General features: G+C 41.1%; 2 protein-coding genes and 1 long non-coding RNA gene across 3 annotated transcripts; all 3 read left to right on the forward strand.

Annotated features, from left to right (window-relative positions):
- The first annotated feature begins 616 nt into the window (after window positions 1-616).
- On the forward strand, window positions 617-3,353 carry LOC110507258. Its single transcript, XM_021587147.2, has 10 exons — window positions 617-814; window positions 935-1,258; window positions 1,441-1,476; window positions 1,703-1,753; window positions 1,914-2,021; window positions 2,164-2,188; window positions 2,303-2,346; window positions 2,454-2,504; window positions 2,603-2,715; window positions 3,036-3,353. Exons 1-10 carry the CDS (start codon window positions 766-768, stop codon window positions 3,174-3,176), a joined length of 942 nt encoding a protein of 313 aa, XP_021442822.2. The 5' UTR covers window positions 617-765; the 3' UTR covers window positions 3,177-3,353.
- A 165-nt stretch (window positions 3,354-3,518) lies between these two features.
- Window positions 3,519-7,168, forward strand: LOC110507259. Its single transcript, XR_002471094.2, has 4 exons — window positions 3,519-3,657; window positions 3,865-4,030; window positions 4,124-4,185; window positions 6,891-7,168. It is a non-coding gene; the product is annotated as an uncharacterized LOC110507259 (long non-coding RNA).
- An 11,779-nt stretch (window positions 7,169-18,947) lies between these two features.
- Window positions 18,948-24,230, forward strand: LOC110507374 (neurogranin). The gene is made up of 3 exons (XM_021587321.2): window positions 18,948-19,138; window positions 20,609-20,822; window positions 22,552-24,230. The coding sequence occupies exons 1-3, from the start codon at window positions 19,124-19,126 to the stop codon at window positions 22,605-22,607; spliced, it is 285 nt and encodes a 94-aa protein (XP_021442996.1). The 5' UTR covers window positions 18,948-19,123; the 3' UTR covers window positions 22,608-24,230.
- The last annotated feature ends 242 nt before the right edge of the window (window positions 24,231-24,472 follow it).

A 24,472-nucleotide genomic window follows, 5' to 3' on the forward strand; every position in this document is an offset into this window, starting at 1 on the left:
TTTCTTGTGGTAAATGAATGTAGGATGTTTCCTGTTTGTCTCTCACTCCTCAGCAGAGGGTGAATTGCTGTGCAAATCTATAGCTGCAGTTGTGCAATGCAGGAGTTAACACAAAGCCTACTATTGTTTGTTAGTATCAAGAAGTAGACATTGTTAAGTCACAGTACTACAAGGGTACATTAATGATTTTTTTAAATGGTCTAGTTTTGTCATGTTTTAGGTGGTATTAAAGCTCACAAAAATACTTTAGATATTTAACCATTTTGTACATGTACTTTACATTTAAATATCTGTGTTGACAGCTACATACAGTACATAAAGTATCCAAACAAAACTGTAATTGGATATAATGTGGAATGTATACATTAACATTACATTAATAAGTACTTTACTCAAAGAAAAAGTTGTAAAAGATCTCTAGCAACAAATTACCATTAAAATAAATAAAAAAACATGGGTATACTCTAAAACACTACACGAATGCAATTGTATTTCAGTATGCATATTAAAATGTCATCTTGTTTCATGTTTCCTATGGATCTTTCCATTACCCAAATCTACAAAAGCAGATGTTTGAATGGAAAGTTAAGAACACTTTTATCAGGCATCCTGTTGAACACCACTTCCTGTACCTTCTACCTGGTGCATACTGCAATATGATGGCACAACCCACTGTGACATAAGTGTATTTTTTAATCAAGCAAATTCTGAGCGCTAACCTATCATATAGTTGAAACATAGGGGATCTGGACAAATTTGGACAGGATGCTAATCTTTGCCCATTTGCCATTGCTGCTTCTTTTGGGAAACCAAGGTAAAATAAATTCCTCTACTTTTTACTTGATGATAATCAAATGTCCTCAAGCTATATATTTATATCCAAGGCCTACTGACTGAAGAATCGTTGCCTCAATTTATGCCTTTTTCATTACAGATTCAGTAACCTGTATCGACCCGGAGAAACAGCATGAAGTCATCTATGCAGTAGTTGGAGAACCTCTAGTATTGAACTGCACCTACAACTGCTCATCTGGATTTGTGCGTGGCCACTGGGTCAAAGTCTCAGACTGTCCTCATTGTCCTAGTCCAAGAGAAACAAAAAATGTCACAAAGAATGGTGACCTCTGCAGACTACCATTGTATTTTCCACATCTGTCCACAGAAGATTTTCGGTACAACTATACCTGCTTTTCTGAAGATCACGAAAGCAAACATTTCTCACGCAAGATAGAGGTTTTGGTATCACTGCAGGCACAAGGTAGGCAAAAACTGGTTGAAATGACCTACTGTACACTGTAGTTCTTACAGCATGTGCATTTTACCTCTAAAAACAAATTGTGTTCAAATGAATTATCTTAATCCTGTTAAAACGTTAATACATTTATACATCGGTAATTACTGGATAATTGTTTTAAATTATATTGTCTTTTCTTTTGCCAGGTCGACATAGTGCCCCGGCCACAACGGTCACTACTGGTAAGTCTCACTGGAGAATCTGTTACTGAGACTTTATCAAAAGTCAAAAGAAGTTCACTATATAGGGAATAGGGTGCCAAATGAGACGCAACCTAAATCTCATTTTCTGTAATAGTCTAATTTAATTGCTCTGAGGCTGTTGAATGACATAGGCACAAAATATTATAAAACCATCCAATTTCACTAGCTTACTTGATCCTGATGTCTACTATTTTCTGTGTTTTAGATGTATCGGTGACAGCGTTGAGTAACCACGAAGACTCAATAATAGATAATGGTGATACAAAATGCTGCTATTCTACTCCTTAAAAATGCATTGTGAAACATGTTTAAATGTATTGCAAACAACAAAAGTGACCCCCTGTTTGAGGCAATGACGAATGAGTTGCAAACTGAGATTCAATAATAATTTAGTCTCTGTGCTGTCTTCAATACAGAGGAATTCACAGTTGTCAAAGTGTTGGCAACAGTGACAGTTATTGTGGCTGCTGTGTTGGCAGCTGTGGCTGTCTACTTATGTATGAGCCGCAATCGATATTGCAAAGGTGCGTATACACGTTGTAAATTCAATTATGGACGCCCAGTTTCTGAATCTGAATGTTGTAAAATATGATTCCTATTTTCCAAAGTTGTTATTAATTAATAATTACAGTATATTTAATTAATGCGATTTCTTGTGTATTTCAGGAAAACCTGCTGTTATCTGTACAGGGTATGTTTTTTTTCATGCAATGTGGCATGTTTGCTAAGGCATTTTAACACACTTTTCATTGGCAATTATTATGTGGACTTCCTATGTGGAATTTGTTGATTGGTCTTTTATCAGCACAACATCAAGAGAAGGATCTAGTGTTGGAAGGTCGACAACAGGTAAATGTTTGTTTAATATTACGAAATTTCTGAAACAACCAGTTCACACAATGTCCTAATTCTAATAGATGACTTAATATAATATAAGATACTTACTTATCTTATAGGTGCATGCTTAACTAATTGTGAGAGGGTGGCACTGAGAATAACTCCAGCTGGTAAGACAATGGAATGTACCATTCATTTGAGTTGCTAAACTGGGTGTATACTAAGAAAATCTACTGTACAAAACATTGCATTTCCTGTTTTGACCCAGATTGCCAGAGTGATCATGAGGTTCCTTATGCTGACATAATGATTACTATGCGAGGGGCCAGCACACCTGAACTCACACAGATCTCCTACCTGGCACCGGGGGACCATAGAGAGGTGAGGATTGGAAACTATTGCTTTGTGAGTTCTGTGTGAAATGGAAAGCGCTCTACAAATAAAATGTATCATCTATTATTATTATTATTATTATTATTAATATTATTAGAACTTCTACAACACCACATTATTTTACATCAACACCACCATACGTCGCCATATGTGACCATATTACTGACATTCACCATATTCAACATAATATGTCAGTGGAGGTTGTGTAATGGCTATTATTGGCTAATGCAGCCCCAGTCACAGGTTGAGACTTTATTTGAATCTCACCTGAAATGGAATCCTGTGTGTTTCATGTCCCCCCTCTGCAGAGGTGGAGAGAAGAGGCAGGCCCTGAAGCTAGGTCCACCCTGCAGGCCTCCCGCTCAGCTGATAGACTGCATGTCCAGCCCCGAGAGGTCTCCAGGAAGATGAGCACAAATTCTGAGTACGCTGTCATCACCTACTCTTAACCAGTGGGGACGGAGATGGTAAAAGAGGGAATAAGAGAGAGCAAGTGAGAAATGACCGTCGCTGTACTCGTATTATTAATCCTTGGCTGTTTTGTTTGCATGTTTTTAATTGTAGCAAGTTGTTTCTATAACTTTAGAAAACAATTAACTGTGAATATCATCTAATAAAGTCTTTCTTTTGTGTCATGATGTGGTTTCATGTGTCATTTGGTATCTCACTCACTCAGTTTGAACCTCTTTAGTTGCCGTAGTTAGAGCCTTGTTTCCTAGCAACAAGCATCAACACTCTGGCATTTAAAAAAAAAAAATTACCTTTATTTAACCAGGCAAGTCAGTTAAGAACAAATTCTTATTTTCAATGACTGCCTTGCAACCTTCCGGTTCCTAGTCCAACTCTCTAACCACTAGGCTACCCTGCCGCCCCAATAACTATTGCTGATACAAAACAAACATTTTCCGAGGCCAAAAACATTAGCTAAAGGTAACTTCACGTTCAAAGATATCTTTATTTCTCCATGCAGCAGCCTCCTGCTAGCGTTGCATCCATTCTTACACTGCAGAACGTTAGCGAACGTTAATCTCACAACATTAGTTAGTATTTACCGGGATGAAGTTGACCAAATAAATACATTTTCAAAGTAATATCAAAGCAAGTAACGCAGATATTCTTTATCTGTCCAAATTCCAGTAACGCGTTAGCAGACCTGTGTTTGACCAAGGAAGATGTGTGCCTTTCTCAAACACTCACCTTCGGCTTCCACGTGGGTTTGGCAGTATCTTGGAGGGGTTGGTTCGAGAGGTCATCCCCACGTTTGCGGCATTTTACTTCCCCGCTCTTCTCAAAGAACGAGAAGGTAGCTATATTTTTGTATATATTATACCAATAATGAATGGACAGACAGAATGAAACTGTACTTTGATGTTAACTTATGTCATTTTCTCTTTAGAGAGTGGCCTGGAGTGGTGTGCCAGGCTAGAGGACAGATTCTCCAACAATCATGCATTCAATGTAAACTTTCTTTATAAATAGTCATACTGTATCAAACTAGAAAAGTACATTTCCTGAAGAAAATGTGGTTGTGCTTTTTTTAAAGTATTTGTGGTTTTGAAATAAGTAATAGTAGTGGCAGTGACTGATTTATAGTTGAAGGGGAAAAAAGTAAGTGTTAGGTAAAAAAAAATAAAGAGATTATTTGGCTGATTGATAAATGTATTGTATAGGATAGCTTAAACATGTAAAAGTTGAATTGGTACCTCTAGCTTGAATGGTTCAAGAGTTACTGTTGGTGTGCTCTTATGCTAATTTGTATAGTCATAGTTGATCAATGTTTTTAAGAATTTTAGGTTAGGATAGCCTGAACATGAGAGTTGGTTTGGTGTCTAGCTTGAACGGTTCAGGAGTTTATGTTGGTGAGTAATTTTATGCTAATGTATGCCAATTTATGTACTTATAGTTAATAAAGATTTTAGATAATTTGAAGTTAGGATAGCCTGAACGTTTTAAAGTTGGTTTTGTAACTAAATAACATAGGAGCTGAACCATTGTGAATATCAACCAATGTATTCCTCTGGTTCTCATTCAAATTTATGCAAAGTTTAAAGGTTATAGTTCCAAAAGTTACATAGTGTCGAATATCTTTGGCAAGCAATCTAAGTTGGGCCAGTCTGAACATCTCAACATTGGTTTGGTGTTGAGAGCATAAACGGTGTAGGAGACAGGTCTAGATTTTTATAATTGTTTTACCATTCAAGTCTATGGGACTTTTTTGCCATTAAAATGCATTGGATGCTCATTTAAATATTGTTGTAGTTCAAAAAGTATAAATGCTATCAAAAATATTATCTCAAGCAATCCAACTTGGGGCAGTCTGGACATTTGGAAGTTGGTTTTGTGTTAATAGCTTAAATCGTTTAAGCTCTTGAGCAGGCTAAATCAATCAAATAATAATATGAGTATGTAATATACAGTGCCTTGCGAAAGTATTCGGCCCCCTTGAACTTTGCGACCTTTTGCCACATTTCAGGCTTCAAATATAAAGATATAAAACTGTATTTTTTTGTGAAGAATCAACAACAAGTGGGACACAATCATGAAGTGGAACGACATTTATTGGATATTTCAAACTTTTTTAACAAATCAAAAACTTAAAAATTGGGCGTGCAAAATTATTCAGCCCCTTTACTTTCAGTGCAGCAAACTCTCTCCAGAAGTTCAGTGAGGATCTCTGAATGATCCAATGTTGACCTAAATGACTAATGATGATAAATACAATCCACCTGTGTGTAATCAAGTCTCCGTATAAATGCACCTGCACTGTGATAGTCTCAGAGGTCCGTCAAAAGCATCATGAAGAACATCATGAAGAACAAGGAACACACCAGGCAGGTCCGAGATACTATTGTGAAGAAGTTTAAAGCCGGATTTGGATACAAAAAGATTTCCCAAGCTTTAAACATCCCAAGGAGCACTGTGCAAGCGATAATATTGAAATGGGAGGAGTATCAGACCACTGCAAATCTACCAAGACCTGGCCGTCCCTCTAAACTTTCAGCTCATACAAGGAGAAGACTGATCAGAGATGCAGCCAAGAGGCCCATGATCACTCTGGATGAACTGCAGAGATCTACAGCTGAGGTGGGAGACTCTGTCCATAGGACAACAATCAGTCGTATATTGCACAAATCTGGCCTTTTATGGAAGAGTGGCAAGAAGAAAGCCATTTCTTAAAGATATCCATAAAAAGTGGTGTTTAAAGTTTGCCACAAGCCACCTGGGAGACACACCAAACATGTGGAAGAAGGTGCTCTGGTCAGATGAAACCAAAATTGAACTTTTTGGCAACAATGCAAAACGTTATGTTTGGCGTAAAAGCAACACAGCTGAACACACCATCCCCACTGTCAAACATGGTGGTGGCAGCATCATGGTTTGGGCCTGCTTTTCTTCAGCAGGGACAGGGAAGATGGTTCAAATTGATGGGAAGATGGATGGAGCCAAATACAGGACCATTCTGGAAGAAAACCTGATGGAGTCTGCAAAAGACTTGAGACTGGGACGGAGATTTGTCTTCCAACAAGACAATGATCCAAAACATAAAGCAAAATCTACAATGGAATGGTTCAAAAATAAACATATCCAGGTGTTAGAATGGCCAAGTCAAAGTCCAGACCTGAATCCAATCGAGAATCTGTGGAAAGAACTGAAAACTGCTGTTCACAAATGCTCTCCATCCAACCTCACTGAACTCGAGCTGTTTTGCAAGGAGGAATGGGAAAAAATGTCAGTCTCTCGATGTGCAAAACTGATGGAGACATACCCCAAGCGACTTACAGCTGTAATCGCAGCAAAAGGTGGCGCTACAAAGTATTAACTTAAGGGGGCTGAATAATTTTGCACGCCCAATTTTTCAGTTTTTGATTTGTTAAAAAAGTTTGAAATATCCAGTAAATGTCGTTCCACTTCATGATTGTGTCCCACTTGTTGTTGATTCTTCACAAAAAAATACAGTTTTATATCTTTATGTTTGAAGCCTGAAATGTGGCAAAAGGTCGCAAAGTTCAAGGGGGCCGAATACTTTCGCAAGGCACTGTATCTAGAGTTGTTCTTTGCATTGCAAGTATACCGAAATATGATACTGACGGGCCTTGAATGTTAAATATTTTCTTGCCATTTCAATATATCATGCTAAATTGTCTATATTCTGCTCAAGACAGAACTCACCGAATCAAGTCAACACCAATCCAGCTGATGCATCTCTGAAGATTTCTGAGTGAGTCTCATCTCAGCACATTATCTACACCCAAGGAGAGGGACAACATCAGACCGCTTTTTTCCCACATATTTAATTGAAAGAAAAGAACAAGAGAGACCAAGAAAAGTCTTATGGAGAAAATAAATGTGGCTCAATTGCCGTGTTGTTTTATTGCTCATTGTAATGGATCTCGTCCTCCTCTTCTGAGGAGGAGTAACGAGAAGGATCGGAGGACCAAAACGCGGCGTGGTAAGTGTCCATAATGTTTAATAAAAAACAACAGAACACTGGAACAAAACAAAATAACGTGCATCAACGAAACAGTCCCGTGTGGCGACAAACACTGACACGGAAGACAAACACCCACAACCCAAAAGTGAAACCCAGGCTACCTAAGTATGATTCTCAATCAGGGACAAAAATTGGCAGCTGCCTCTGATTGAGAACTATACTTTGCCGAACTCAAAAACCAACATAGAAAAACAAACAGACTGCCCACCCAACTCACGCCCTGACCATACTAAAACAAAGATATAATAACAGAACTAAGGTCAGAACGTGACACTCATTATGAATGATTATGAATGATTATTCCATTTACCATAAGGGTATTTGCCATAGTGACATTTTTTTTCATGATGAATGAACAGGTACATATGTTGCTTTTGGTTAGCAAAGACATACAAAAACCTTGTGGAAAATATAGATAAGGAAAGGCTGACGGGACACCAATGTGTTGGTCCACGAAAATAGTGCTTTTTGCGTACCTATTTTAAGTAGAAATAGAAATTGTGCACTAATATTTCATTTTAAACGCCTGTTATACAGTATTACATTAAGTTCCCTTTAACACGCGGAGAATTCAATAAATCCGTTTTTTTTCTTTGCTAAAGAGGCAGAATTCAGCATTTTGAAAACTCTGTGTCAACCCTGTGTCACTTCTAGGAAGTTTTAACCCACTTAATCCCAAAATGTCTCGAAGTTTTAGCCATCATTGTAAATGGCAAGTTATTGTTAGTGTTTCTTTGACAGTAATTTCTGAAGATTATTATTTAGTTCATGTGGTTAATGATTCGTTTACATTTGTCCCTACTTTTAAAGTCAACCCTGTTATGTGAACTGAACTCTTGTTTTAATATGGTGAAACCATTCCTTCTAAAATATATTTCTTAAAGAAACATTAAACATGCGTGTAATCATAGTGTAAAAGCAGGTGCGCTGGTTCTACTGTTTTGGGGCATTTTGTGGTTGAAAACTGAGCGGGTCGGGCATAACACGTCAACCCTATTACCCACAGATTGACAGGCAAGAAATGTTTTGAAATGTCAAATGTTTTTGTAAAGCTTGCATTCAATTGCTACTCCCTGTTGCACACAGGCCAAATTACACTTCTCCAAAAGGCACCAAATGTCACGGTTGTCCTCCTCTTCATCTGAAGAGGAGAGACGAGAAGGATCGGGGGACCAAAATGCGGCGTGGTATGTGTTCATGATGAAATTTAATAAAGAAAACACTGAAACACACTATACAAAACCTTAAACAAATAACGACCGTGAAGCTAAATGAGAACTGTGATGACACAAGCAATCAACATAGACAATCACCCACAAACAAACAGTGAAACCCAGGCTACCTAAGTATGATTCTCAATCAGAGACAACTAATGACACCTGCCTCTGATTGAGAACCATACTAGGCTGAAACATACAAATCCCCAAATCATAGAAAAACAAACATAGACTGCCCACCCCAACTCACGCCCTGACCATACTAAATAAATACAAAACAAAGGAAATAAAGGTCAGAACGTACACCAAATTGGTGGAACAACAAATATTATAGGCCTAAAATAATCCTCTCAATTCCTGAAAGGAAAAGACTGACTTTAAATCATCACTCCCAAAATCTACATCAGTCACCTCCCCACAGCATTTGATGCAAATGAGAAAGGTTGAGGTACATTCATTAGCTTTGGGAAAAGTCTGGAAAAGGTCTGGGTTTTTATGAAATAGGCAAGCACCCTGATATTCTACTAAATGAGTAAGGGAGCCACAATGTGCACAACCGCAGTAAGAGACCAGTCTGAGTCAGAAGATGTCAAAGGAGTCACGATGTATGGATCTGCGATGTAGATTATTAGAGAGAACATTGACATTCAGTACATTTGAATACTTATTTTATTGTACCCATAATTTGTATAATTTTTTATGAATTCTCAAAAAAAAAATGGTGAGCTGACTGAATCACAAACAAAAGATGAAACTGGTAATATTGAGCCAGTTGGGATTCCATCTCCCACAAACTCAAACCTTGATGTCTCTGTTCTGAAAGACCCCAGAGTCTGCAACACCTCTAAGCAAGGGGCACCACCAAGCAAGCGGCACCATGAAGACCAAGGAGCTCTCCAAGCAGGTCAGGGACAAAGTTGTGGAGAAGTACAGATCAAGGTTGGGTTATAAAAAAATATCAGAAACTTTGAACATCCCACGGAGCACCATTAAATCCACTATTAAAAAATTGACAGAATATGGCACCACAACAAACCAAGAGAGGGCCACACACCAAAACTCACAGACCAGGCTAGGAGGGCATTAATCAGAGAGGCAACAAAGAGACCAAAGATAATCCTGAAGGAGCTGCAAAGCTCCACAGCGGAGATTGGAGTATCTGTCCATAGGACCACTTTAAGCTGTACACTCCACAAAGCTGGGCATTACGGAAGAGTGGCCAGAAAAAAAGCCATTGCTTAAAAGAAAAATGTGCAAACATTGTGTTCGCCAAAAGGTATGTGGGAGACTGGTAAGATGAGACTAAATTGAGATTTTGGCCATAAAAAAATGCTGTCTGGTGCAAACCCAACACCTCTCATCACCCCGAGCACACCATCCCCACAGTGAAGCATGGTGGTGGCAGCATCATGCTCTGTGGATGTTTTTCATCGGCAGGGACTGGGTAACTGGTCAGAATTGAAGGAATGGGGGAGACCTTCTTGATGGAGACCTGTTTCAGTCTTCCAGAGATTTGAGACTGGGACGGAGGTTCACCTTCCAGCAGGACAATGACCCTAAGCATACTGCTAAAGCAACACTTGAGTGGTTTAAGGGGAAACATTTAAATGTCTTGGAATGTCCTTGTCAATGCCCAGACCTCAATCATATGAGAATCTGTGGAATGACTTAAAGATTGCTGTACGCCAGCGGATCCCATCCATCTTGAAGGAGCAGGCGCAGTTTTGCCTTGAAGAATGGCCAAAAATTCTAGTGGCTAGATGTGCCAAGCTCATAGAGCCATACCCCAAGAGACCTGCAGCAGTAATTGCTGCAAAAGGTGGCTCTACAAAATATTGACTTTGAGGGGGGTGAATAGTTATGCACGCTGAAGTTTGCAGTTTTTTTGTCTTATTTCTTGTTTGTTTCACAAGAAAAAACATTTTTCATCGTTAAAGTGGGAGGCATTTTGTGTAAATCAACATTTTGTGTAAATCAAATGATACAAACCCCCCAAAATCTATTTTAATTCCAGGTTGTAAGGCAACGAAATAGGAAAAATGCCAAGGGCGGTGAATACTTTCGCAAGCAAGCACTGTATGTGCTGAAGAACTGAGAGGGACAAAAGAGTGTGAGGAACAAGGCACTGCAGAGGATGGCCTCAGTGAAGGCTTCAAAGATCTTGCTGATGCTCAGGAGAGTTCAATATCGCTCATGGTTGAAATCAGTGGACGATTATCACCACCCCAAACTGTATCCCCTGAACCTATCCTACAGGAAACAACTGACAATTCAGGGGGTGTTCCAGAAGAGGAAGGAATAGAGAATCTAATTGTTTCCACAACATATACTGGGGAAACGCATGAAGTTGCACCCTCCATTGATGATGCCTCCAGAATCTTGTCAGATAATGGAGGTGTTTTAGGTGATGATAAAGAGCAAAAGGAGGAAAGTCTTGTTCAGATCAGCACTGAGGAGGTACCTAAAACCCTGATGGTCAAAATGTACGACCAACAGTCAGAGGAGGAAGGTTCGGTCGAGGCTTCACAAAGGGAATCAAAACGACCAGATGTTGTGTCTGAGGATGCTGAGGAAGAGGCCTTGTTGGAGATGATACTCAAGACCCTGTTGAATCTAACACTGACATCAAAGAGGAATCAAATCAAATCAATCAAATCAAATCAAATTTTATTTGTCACATACACATGGTTAGCAGATGTTAATGCGAGTGTAGCGAAATGCTTGTGCTTCTAGTTCCGACAATGCAGTAATAACAAGTAATCTAACTAACAATTCCAAAACTACTGTCTTGTACACAGTGTAAGGGGATAAAGAATATGTACATAAGGATTTATGAATGAGTGATGGTACAGAGCAGTATAGGCAAGATACAGTAGATGGTATCGGGTACAGTATGTACAAATGAGATGAGTATGTAAACAAAGTGGCATAGTATAGTATAAAGTGGCTAGTGATACATGTATTACATAAGGATACCGTCGATGATATAGAGTACAGTATATACGTATGCATATGAGATGAATAATGTAGGGTAAGTAACATTTATATAAGGTAGCATTGTTTAAAGTGGCTAGTGATATATTTACATCATTTCCCATCAATTCCCATTATTAAAGTGGCTGGAGTTGAGTCAGTGTCAGTGTGTTGGCAGCAGCCACTCAGTGTTAGTGGTGGCTGTTTAACAGTCTGATGGCCTTGAGATAGAAGCTGTTTTTCAGTCTCTCGGTCCCAGCTTTGATGCACCTGTACTGACCTCGCCTTCTGGATGATAGCGGGGTGAACAGGCAGTGGCTCGGGTGGTTGATGTCCTTGATGATCTTTATGGCCTTCCTGTGACATCGGGTGGTGTAGGTGTCCTGGAGGGCAGGTAGTTTGCCCCCGGTGATGCGTTGTGCAGACCTCACTACCCTCTGGAGAGCCTTACGGTTGAGGGCGGTGCAGTTGCCATACCAGGCGGTGATACAGCCCGCCAGGATGCTCTCGATTGTGCATCTGTAGAAGTTTGTGAGTGCTTTTGGTGACAAGCCGAATTTCTTCAGCCTCCTGAGGTTGAAGAGGCGCTGCTGCGCCTTCTTCACGATGCTGTCTATATGAGTGGACCAATTCAGTTTGTCTGTGATGTGTATGCCGAGGAACTTAAAACTTGCTACCCTCTCCACTACTGTTCCATCGATGTGGATAGGGGGGTGTTCCCTCTGCTGTTTCCTGAAGTCCACAATCATCTCCTTAGTTTTGTTGACGTTGAGTGTGAGGTTATTTTCCTGACACCACACTCCGAGGGCCCTCACCTCCTCCCTGCAGAGGCATTCACTGCTGAGGCTGAAGCTCAGATTAAGGCAATGTAGCAGGAGGCTGCTGATATAGACATGGAACAAGATTACAAATCTGATTCAAGTAACGAGGATGAGGAGAAACTGAGTAAGGTGAACATCAGCACTCCTAATCAGCAGGCCTCTGAAATAAAGCAGAAACAAGAGGATGACACTGATCATGAGAACAAAGATCTAAATAAGAAGGAAATCTGTGAAGACATATCTCAGCAGGATTCTACAAAGATAGATAATAAGCAGGAGAATGATGATCCTCACATCAATGATGATGACATGGAAATGGATGAAAAATACATTTTAAACACATATTGATAAGATCCTTCAAATATACAAGGAGAAGCTGGTCAGGAGAACAAGGTTAGATCTGTAGAGCTCCAGCAAGAGGACGTTGAGAAGGAGACGGGGGGCACAACTGAGCAACAGGAGGACGCAGTGGAGTACAGGGAAACTGAACTAAAAGGACTTGGCAAATAGGATACAGACTAAGCTGATGACTCAGAGCACATGCCAGAAGGACAAATAAAGGACAGCGTGGACAAGACTTATGACCATTTAAAGTTAAATGTTTTGCTGATTTTTGGGAGGAATTTTTATGCACAGTAAAGTCATTTACTCACTGTCATTCAGTATTTCATTTATCCATTGCAGGTTTTATATATTGACACAGGTCATTGTGGATTGGTCATAACGGCTCGATTGTCATTGGGAAAAATCCATGTAGCAAGCAGACATTTTATTGTTGCAAAATATATCACTTTGGTTATACAGTGTACGTATAAGTTTGGTCTGCAGTATAACCACACTTTTAATGGAAACATCTTTCCTAACAGACAGTATTGGCAGTATGCTAGCAGTAGCAGCTTATGCAGGTTATTCACCTGGTTCAGACACTCTAATGAACTCTAATGAAATATGTCCTTTGCAGACTGCTCCCATTCCTGTCCCAAGTAGCTGTATTAAAAATAAACCCTTCAAGGACATCTCTGATCAACAACATCGCTCTGTACCTCTCCACTCGGGGTCTCCAGTGAGAGGTGATTGAAAATGCCCCAAAAACAGTTCCGCTTCCTCATGATGACATGTAGGGACTTTGAATGTCATCCGTTCGCCTTAAGCAGACACATTTCAAGTAGCAGTCTTTTTTTGCACCCCCTTTTGCCCTCAGAACAACCTCCATTTGTTGGGGCATGGACTCTACAAGGTGTCAAAAGCATTCCACACGGATGTTGACTCCAATGCTTCCCACAGTTGTGTCAAGTTGGCTGGATGTCCTTTGGGCGGTGTACCATTCTTGATACACACAGGAAACTGTTGAGTGTGAGAAACCCAGCAGCGTTGCAGTTCTTGACATACTCAAACCGGTGCGCATGGCACCTACTACCATACCCCGTTCAAAGGCACTTAAATCTTTTGTCTTGCCCATTCACCCCCTGAATTGCACACATACACAATCCGTGTCCTAATTGTCTCAAGGCTTAAAAATCCTTCTTTATCCTGTCCCCCCGCCCCTTCATCTACACTGATTTGAAGTGGATTTAACAAGTGATAGTAGCTATCACCTGGGTTCACCTGGTCAGTCTATGTCATCAACCTGGTCTCAGAGCATTTCATTTAATTCTGTACATAAATCCGAGACACTCTTGATATGTTACATTTCGTTTGCTATATATTTAGGATGCCCATCACCCATTATGATATGTTACGAATTACAATTCGTATTATATGTTACGAATTTGCAAAACGTACAATATGGCTAACGTTAGCTAGGCTAGGGGTTAAAGGTTAAGTTTAGGAGGTAGAGGGCCTCCCGGATGGCGCAGTGGTTAAGGGTGCTGTACTGCAGCGCCAGCTGTGCCATCAGAGTCCCTGGGTTCGCGCCCAGGCTCTGTCGTAACCGGCCGCGACCGGGAGGTCCGTGGGGCGACGCACAATTGGCCTAGCGTCACCTGGGTTAGGGAGGGCTTGGTCGGTAGGGGTGTCCTTGTCTCATCGCACACCAGCGACTCCTGTGGCGGGCTGGGCGCAGTGTACGCTAACCAAGGTGGCCAGGTGCACGGTGTTTCCTCCGGCGCATTGGTGTGGCTGGCTTCCGGGTTGGATGTGCGCTGTGTTAAGAAGCAGTGCGGCTTGGTTGGGTTGTGTATCGGAGGACGCATGACTTTCAACCTTCGTCTCTCCCGAGCCCGTACGGGAGTTGTAGCGATGAGACAAGATAGTAGCTACTACAACAGTTGGATACCATGAAATTGGGGAGAAAAAGGGGTAAAATTCAAAAAATAAAATAATTACAAAAATTTAAAAAAAGTTTAGGAGGTAGGTTAAGGGGTTAGGGGAAAGGTTTTCTAAAAGGGTTACAGTTAGGGGAAAGGTTGGTTGGCCAGGTCTGAGTGGGCATTCTATGTTACATGTCTAGTTTGTCTCTTTCTATGTTTGGCCTGATGTGGTTCTCAATCAGAGGCAGGTGTTAGTCATTGTCTCTGATTGGGAACCATATTTAGGTAGCCTGTTTGGTGTTGGGTTTTGTGGGTAATTGTTCCTGTCTCTGTGTTTGCACCAGATAGGGCCGTTTTGGGTTTTCACAGTTCTTGTTTTGTTAGTTTGTTCATGTGTAGAGTCTTTATTAAAGAACCATGAATAGAAACCACGCTGCATTTTGGTCCGCCTCTCCTTCGACTCAAGAAAACCGTTACACAAATGTTCATTGATGACCAGCAGGGTCAAATAATAATAATCACAGTGGCTGTCGAGGGTGCAACAGGTCAGCACCTCAGGAGTAAATGTCAGTTGGCTTTTCATAGCCGATCATTCAGAGTCTCTCTACCGCTCCTGCTGTCTCTAGAGATTCGAAAACAGCCGGTCTGGGACAGGTAGCACATCCGGTGAACAGGTCAGGGTTCCATAGCCGCAGGCAGAACAGTTGAAACTGGAGCAGCAGCACGGCCAGGTGGACTGGGAACAGCAAGGAGTCATCAGGCCAGGTAGTCCTGAGGCATGGTCCTAGGGCTCAGGTCCTCCGAGAGAGAGAAATAAATAATTAGAGAGAGCATACTTAAATTCACACAGGACACCGGATAAGACAGGAGAAGTACTCCAGATATAACAGACTGACCCTAGCCCCCCAACACAAACTACTGCAGCATAAATACTGGAGGCTGAGACAAGAGGGGTCGGGAGACACTGTGGCCCCATCTGACGATACCCCTAGACAGGGACAAACAGGCAGGATATAACCCCACCCACTTTGCCAAAGCACATCCCCCACACCACTAGAGGGATATCTTCAACCACCAACCTACCATCCTGAGACAAGGCTGAGTATAGCCCACAAAGATCTCCGCCACGGCACAACCTAAGGGGGGGCGCCAACCCAGACAGGAAGATCACGTTAGTGACTCAACCCACTCAAGTGACACACCCCTCCTAGGGACGGCATGGAAGAGCACCAGTAAGCCAGTGACTCAGCCCCTGTAATAGGGTTAGAGACAGAGAATCCCAGTGGAGAGAGGGGAACTGGCCAGGCAGAGACAGCAAGGGCGGTTCGTTGCTCCTGTGCCTTTCCATTCACCTTCACACTCCTGGGCCTGACTACACTCAATCTTAGGACCTACTGAAGAGATGAGTCTTCAATAAAGACTTAAAAGTTGAGACCGAGTCTGTGTCTCTCACATGGGTAGGCAAACCATTCCATAAAAACGGAGCTCTTTAGGAGAAAGCCCTGCCTCCAGCTGTTTGCTTAGAAATTCTAAGGACAGTTAGGAGGCCTGCGTCTTGTGACCGTAGCGTACGTGTAGGTGTGTACGGCAGGACCAAATCGGAAAGATAGGTAGGAGCAAGCCCATGTAATGCTTTGTAGGTTAGCAGTAAAACCTTGAAATCAGCCCTTGCCTTGATAGGAAGCCAGTGTAGGGAGGCTAGCACTGGAGTAATATGATAAAAAGTTTTGATTCTAGTCAAGATTCTAGCAGCTGTGTTTAGCACTAACTGAAGTTTATTTAGTGCTTTATCCTGTACAACCATCAAGATTAATTGTCAGATTCAACAGAAGATCTCTTTGTTTCTTGGGACCTAGAACAAGCATCTCTGTTTCGTCCGAGTTTAAAAGTAGAACATTTGCAGCCATCCACATCCTTATGTCTGAAACACAGGCCTCCATCGAGGGCAATTTTGGGGCTTTACCATGTTTCATTTTTTTTTGTGGTAAGTATTGTTGACAAGTTTAATCAAGTTTAAGCTTATTAAGAAAGAAATGATCCTTGCGGTGTGGATAAATCCCATCATGCAAGGTTGAAAACCAAATTGCCAATAAAATATCATCCCTCTAGGCCTATCAAAAAAGCTTTTAAGACAGTTAAAATGAATAACAGTAGCCTATTTTCCAAATATTATAATAGCCTAAGAAGGTGTTGTCCTGAAGTTGCCACTTTCAGAAAGAACAGGAGTGAAAGTCGGAGTCTCTAGGCCTAGACGTAGACTATTCTCAGTCACAGCTTTATGACAGATTGAACAAACAATATTAAGAGAGGAGGATGAGGCAATTAAAACAATTATCGTCCAGTTCTGAAGAATGTAGACTTTGCTTCTATGCAGCCCATGATTTATAACCTAATGGCAAGACAGCCCGTTCCTCATCGGTTGCAGCTGTCACTTTGCTCCGTCATGTGGGCGCCACACAGACACACACACAAAAACCTGTTCCTTGCTGAAGCTTCACCAGAAAGGAATATTAGCAAAGATTTGCATGCACTTAGCCTCAACCCAGACTTTCAACAACATCTTTTGTCATGATTCGTCCAGTTGTAGCATGCGATTTCTGTCTCTAGCCCAACGGTGGTTTGACATCGTCCAACCCTAGTGCGTGTGTTTGTTTGTGCATAGCCTAATATATTGGATCTGAATTTTCAGTGCCATGTTCTGTTTGTTCTTGGTTATTCCAGTCTAAATGATCATTGAGCCCAAAACAAGATTTATGAGCTAATGTGAATTGCATGATTTAGACTCTTCCCACTTGGCACAGACATCAATTCAACATCTATTCCACTTTGGTTCAATTAAATTTTATTGAAATGACATGGAAACAACGTGGATTCCACCAATGTGTGCCAAGTGGGTTGTCACCAATAACCGATTTGATATATTTGGGCCAAAGGGTGGTCTTAGGCTGGGAGGTAGGGAGAGTAGGATTTAGAGGGATGTTACCATGGAAACTTGCACCGTCCTTTTCCCTTCTTGGTCTTATCACGGCAGGTCTGGAAGATGGAGATGCACATGATGAACTACCTGTAGATAGTTTGCTAGACAATGAGCATTTGTGCATATGGATGGTGGAAGATAAACTGAGAAAAGGGAGACTGGTTAGTTTTTATTCATTGGATCACTGTATTTTGCAACTTAACTTACCTGTATCTGCAGCATATCCATCCCTTCTCTATTTCTCGCCTTTAAATGTAGGCCGTCTACTCTGACCTATACCAAATGTCTTGTCCAGTGACTTTGTCCACTTTTTTTTGCTGTTCTTTATTCCCAGGGACGTTATGACTGATCTCTATCTGTAGGCAAAGGGCAGTTTAGTCACTGTACTGTACTCATCCTTAAATTGGCTTTGATAGATTAACAAGGTGACAATTAATGACTCACACATACACATCACATGTCACACACACACACGCATATCACACAAACACACACACACCCACATGTCACAACCCAAACCAAACAGAATCGTACATTTCCAACATACATCTGGTGAGGAGAACAGACCGTAAGAAAACATATTGATTGTACGTTTCAGACCTTTTAACTCAAAGCTGAAGCAAAGCGTGACCAGGTGGATTTTTTTTAAAGATAATGTATTGACATAATGGGATGAAACAGGGGGAGGCAGTCATGTAAGAGAGGAACACGGACACATGGATGTGTTTGCCGCTCTCCTCCCTGTCTCAGAGGCAATGAGCGAGGGCGGGGGTGGCATCTGGGATCTGAATGATGGAAAGGGTTTTTAGTTCTCCCTCTAAGTGTGTACAACTGAGCAACAAAACCAGTACGACATGTACTGTACATGTCTGTACATTGTGTGCGTGGTTTCTCTTAGGTTTTCCGGTTACACGGCAGGGCGGCAGGGTAGCCTAGTGGTTAGAGCGTTGGACTAGTAACCGGAAGGTTGTGAGTTCAAACCCCCGAGCTGACAAGGTACAAATCTGTCGTTCTGCCCCTGAACAGGCAGTTAACCCACTGTTCCCAGGCCGTCATTGAAAATAAGAATTTGTTCTTAACTGACTTGCCTGGTTAAATAAAGGTAAAATAAAATAAATAAAAAAAACACTTTACTTGGCATGTGCCAAATAAAGTATGTGGCATGTGCCAAATGGTACAGTCTGTGGCATGTGCCAAATGGTACAGTATGTGGCATGTGCCAAATGGTACAGTATGTGGCATGTGCCAAATGGCCAGACACCATGTGTTAAAGTGGACATAACTTACATTTATCACTTAAAAATATTTTTGCAATGTGCGAGACCCTTCGTTGATGACTTTGTCATATACTGTACTTTGAGGTCAGGTAAGTCTTTGAAGTGAGGGGTACAGTAGGTCTGTGGGAGCAGAGCAGGTTATCAACCTTAATGAGACTGGGAGGATAGACCACATGGTTTGTGTGCTTGCAGGGGGTTGTTTCACACTCTCTCTTTCTCTCTCCCACCCTCTCTCTCACACACTCTATGCAAGCTAATACTAGGGAGTGTCTGTTAGTGGGAACGAGACGTCTCTATTGAGGCACGAGATACATCTTTCTCGGTCAAGTACAGGCAAAAGGCATTTTAGGTCAGTTCATCCGAAGACTGTCATCTCTCAGATTGCTCATCATGGACTGCCACATTGTGAGTACATGCTTGAAATGAATTGTATTGCTTAATATACCGAACCCATATCTAACAAGTAATTATACAAAACTCTTCCTTCGTTACAGCTTTTTAACAGCATTACAGCTTTTTTACATCATTCTAATTGGGTGATGGATTTTATATATGTGTTGAACGAGATTTATATTTTAGGAACCGTCAGAAAATCATTTGTTTCCTTGTTATGGTCTTTTGACTTGCTTGTTTCATCAGCCCTGAAAACTCCAGCTCTGATCTACCTGGTGTCCACTGCACCTGCTTCAGCTTTCTTCACAAGGCAACTTTCTGCCCAATTTGTCCTATATTATTTGCTTATGGATTGTTTGAAAGGCTTTAAATGAATACTTTATGAATATCTATGGTAGAATGATATTGATAGCCAGAATGAGTATATAGGCTGTTAAAAGTATGAGTATGTTTCTTTGTCATTTGAGCTCATTGAGACGACACATTTAGAGCGTACTGTAGATTAACCCCTTGACGAGTTAGAGAAACCTCACGATGGAACGAAAAACACTCCTGTCTTTCTGCTGCTGTAAGATATGCGAATGTTGGCATCCTACTCAGCCGTTAGACCTGAAACTAATGAATGCTATCTGTAATAGTGGGTGGTCACACTCCCACGCTAAGGGGTTTCACTGAGGACACTCTCAAATGCATCTCTTTACAGTGCAGTGGGCTTTCTTTGTTTTGCCTATGCACCAAAAAAAAATGTATGAGGGGATGAGCAACTGGTGGGGTGCAGCGGACGTGTGTGGATGATTGCTGACAACCATGTCACTGTTCGGTAACCACTTGTGAATAAGGACAGTTCTATGTCACCCACCAACCCACCCACCACTCACCAGCTTGGTGTATTCTGCCAATGATGAGCTACAAGGTATACAATGGGGCTGTCTTTGTGTTATGAGAGTGTGAGAGAGAGAGAGTCTGAGAGATCTAATGTTGAATTCCCTTTATGTTCTTTTCACTCTTGATGGACAGTCTGACTGACTGGCCACTTTTGAACTTGGGGATCACTTTGAAGCAGAGAAACGTATTTCCGTTCTGTGCATACTGTTCGAGTGTCAGGTTAAGCAGTTTGGGAACATTGTTTACATAGCAGTTACCCCGTTCCAGTTTAGCAAAGGCAGAAGTTAAGGCAATAGGTGTGAGGAAAAACAACAGAGAAGATAGAGCTTCTGTCCGTAGAGTGACAGTGTGATTTAAGGGCCTCCTAGACTTAAGCCCTTGGACCATTTAGGACCCTGAAGATACAATTGAGGAGGATATTTCACTATCGTTGACAACCATAAACAGGCTGATCTCCACTGCTGTTGTCCTCAGGCGGATTTAGTCATTTTGGGCTCCTAGGCAGAAGTTAATCTGGGGCCCCTACTCGTGCTACATTACCCCAACCAAGCCCCCTCTAAATCACCTAACTTCTCAGATATACTTGTCCTCCTATAGGAAGAATGCAGCCAACCCCAGGAGGAGGAGGACATCATGGACATACCTCTGGATGACCCCGAGGCCAACAAGGCAGCTGCCAAGATCCAGGCTGGCTTCCGTGGTCACATGACCAGGAAGAAGATTAAGCCTTCTGACAAGCCTGAGGGGGAGGGGGAGGATGAGGAAGTGAGCAGCAGTGGCGAGGCCCTCAACGGAAACCAGGGGGACACAGGTCAGTGACACTAGTGTCCCCTGACACACACACACACACACACGTAGACCCAAACCGGTTTAGACTGGTATTAGCCTTGATATCCCCCTCAGGACTATCAGGACTAGTCTGGTGTAGGCCTATGTCATCAGTAACAGTTACACACAAATGATTTCAGCTTGTACACTTTCACTTTTGACACTGGTTATGGTTCTGATGGTTCTGATGCTTGTGTCCCTGACATCCCCTACATCTTGTACATCCCGATTTGCACACTATTAGCAAAGTAACAGGACGACCATTTTGTGTCCATAACAATATTAAATGCATTTATTGATCCGTTTTCAACATCAAATGCATACATTGTATGCATAATTCAGGGACACATGAAGGACCGCCATTTAACACAGCTTGAGAGCAATTTAAAAGCCATGCATAATTAACGGGGTCTAAATAAAGCTCATTAATGAGTTATTTCAATGTAAGTAATTTGACACTCCATAAAGGCTGCAGTGCATGATTGAAATCTACAACGAACGTCTTTATGAGGTGATTATTAATGAATAGTCCATTAGTTATATTGTCAAATAGATGGGATGCATTCTAATAAGAAATGTTGATCACAACTCAGACGTGTGAGAGGGTGTCGGTGCCCAGAACCATGGCAAATCTTATCGAGATGTTCTGCGATAGTGTTCAGTTATAAAGTGAATGACATGCCTTCCTATCTAATCAACACGTTTTGTGGTGAAAATATATTCAGGGCAAAACTGTACAAGTGTACAAAGTGGTTTGCCACAGTATTTTCGTAGTTGAGCTCCAGGACATTTTTTGTCAGTTTGTGTTTAAACATATCAGCTACTGAAATGTACGTTCTTTGGCGGGTGACTAAAGCCTCGAGAATACTTCCAGGTATCAAAAAGTGTACATTTCAGCTTATTTCATATGTTCCTATTCCAGGGCCAGAGTATACTATATTAGTGTGTTACCCATCCCAAATGCAAAATGCATTTGACTTATTGTATCGTACAGCAACACTTCACTGGTTCGTCCTTTGTTCAATAAAGAAATGGGACAGGACATTTTGTGGCGTTTACAGTGTTTCTTGTGTCTGTTCTATTTGTTGGTGTTCATTTTTGTGTTGAGTATGTGAAAACACGGGACAGTGGTTAGAATATATTCCAGGTCCAGTTGTTTCACCTTTACAGGACTTGAATTGGGTTTAGCCCCATCCTTGAGAAATGACCAACAAACAACTTTCCAATTCAAGCCTTCTCTGAGCGTCACCAACCCCCAACCCAGTTCTTGGTTGCCAAGCATCTTTATGTAGCAGTGTTATTTTTAACACCAGGTGCCTTATACCTCTGAGACACAGTAGAATTTATGTTCCTTGTCGTAGAGGCATGGGCCAGCTAAATCGCTCCCTCTTGGAGTAGCCTCTGCTTTTCACTTGGGTTATTGGTAACACATCCGATGAATACGGTCTTTATAATGCATTATAAGTTCATTAATAACACGTGAGCTATGCATAATGCATTATAAGGAGGGTATTCATAGGAAGTGTTTCACCAGGATCAGTAGTACCAATTGAATCATTGGCGTATGTTTTTAGTAGTATTGTGCTTATCACAACCTTTTGTGAGACACCTCAATCTTGCTCATGTCATTATAGCCTTGCTGAGTAATGGCAAAATGAATTCTTCATTCCATCTGCAGTGCTAAATTCTGCTTCTTCTTCGGTCTGTTTTAGTATCAGGAGGATCAGAGGGAGTAGAGAGAGATGACACATCTGTGCCGAAACAGTGAAGCCTCTGACCTCAATGAAGAGAAGAAGAAGAAGATTTTTAAAAAAGAAGAAGGCTGTGGCTGTACCTTTTTTTCCAGGGGAGCAACTTTCTATGTAACACAAAAAAAGCAGTGTATTATCCAGATTTTGGGATGTCATCTGATTTGTGAACTCTTTAACACTCCTGCGTCTTTGACCCAAATTTGCATCTCTCACTGCATGTACTTGTGAAACTTCTGGTAGTGTGCTAGTCTAGAAGAAGATATGCGAGGCTGATAACAATTTTTTCTCATGCTAAACAGGGCTGATTTGAGTCGAATATAAAGTTTGTGTACAATTATACATTATGAATGCACGTCAACCGCTGGAATGCTTGTTTCTGCGTTGTTTCAGGTGCTTGTATAATTACTATTTCATTATTTCTGGTGTACACAATATCGCTAAAAGGGTGGTAGGTACCCTTATGGGTTATTGGAAGGCATACTATTTAAGTTGATAATTAATGTATTGTTATTTAGATTTGTAGACTTTAAGTGTTGTGCACAATAATGAATAATGGAATTACTTTCACATATTAGTCAGCATCACCATTTTCTCCAAATCAGATCTTCCAACACAGTAAGCCTGCAGTACTATAGTTTATTTGCAGATAGTAGTACTCACGTCAAGCTTTATCTTTAGAGAAATAGAGTCATATCCTCTGCTAAACTATTGACCTAAATCAGGTGGTATTATTATCAGGGGTTGGAACCAAAATTGTTTTCCAATCGTTTCGTTCTGAACAGAACCATCATTTAGAGCAGCTTGCTATGGAGCGGGCAAGCTATGGTTGTTTCAGCCGTTAGACTGGGCTACAGTTGTTAACATGCACGATGGACGGTCACATGTAGGGGCATGAGATGCAACTGAAATTTTGCAGCTGGGGAGAGAGCGAGAAATGCTGGAGGGGGAGGCTTGACTTGAAGCGCTGGGCATTATTATAACATGCATTATCTGAAGTAGGGCCACATCATTATTCCTACAGAGGAGCGGTTTCTATGGAGGAACTTTGAATGTCGTTGAACTTCCGAGTGTTGGCTTAAAGTTGGACCAGAGCTAGCTAGCTAGCTTTCTAACAAGCTTGTGTGTGCAGAGTGGCACCAGAATAAAAAAAAACATACCTTTTTTTAGTTAATAAATCCACTGTGAAACGTGATAGTATCTCTAACTAGCATCGAAAAAGTTAATTCATTCTTCTCTAATTATAAATCTGAATTTCTGAATCACGCTTGTAACGTCAGTAGGCTACAGTAGACTAAGCTTCGAAGGGAGAGGGGCAGGTTGCCTACACATGCAGACACACTGGTGAAGATTTTCAGCTGGCAGGCAGACACTGGAATATGAAAAAAATGCCTGGAATGTAAAATAATGTTATTAATCGGTCACCATGCTTTTAAATGAACTGTCCTGTTCCAGAACGGTATAGATCACTTTCGTTCACAGTTCTGATCCTGTTCCTCAATTTTTTTTGTTATTTTCTGGTTTTCGGTTCTGTTCCCTGAACCGCTTCCAACCCCTGATTATCATCATGCTTCATGAACAAATTTAATTAAGTAATTGTAAAGGAATAACAGTTGTAAATCAATAAATCCATATCAAATGTTTGTGTAGTACATAATTTAAGCTGTACAGAGCACCATATAGATTTCATGAGTAATATATAATTCATAACAAAAACAAGTCTTGACCCTGACCCTTACCCACTCATGGATATGGTGATGGGTGTTTGAAAAAGATGAGTCATTTATATGTAGAAACAGTCATTAACACTTGACCCGCAAATGACTGTATCCAAGGTTATTGAGCTAGGATTCTGGAATGAATCAATAATAACAGCAGAGTCTTC

The sequence above is a fragment of the Oncorhynchus mykiss genome, chromosome 27 (assembly GCF_013265735.2).
Source record: "Oncorhynchus mykiss isolate Arlee chromosome 27, USDA_OmykA_1.1, whole genome shotgun sequence".
NCBI classification, from domain to species: Eukaryota; Metazoa; Chordata; class Actinopteri; order Salmoniformes; family Salmonidae; genus Oncorhynchus; species Oncorhynchus mykiss.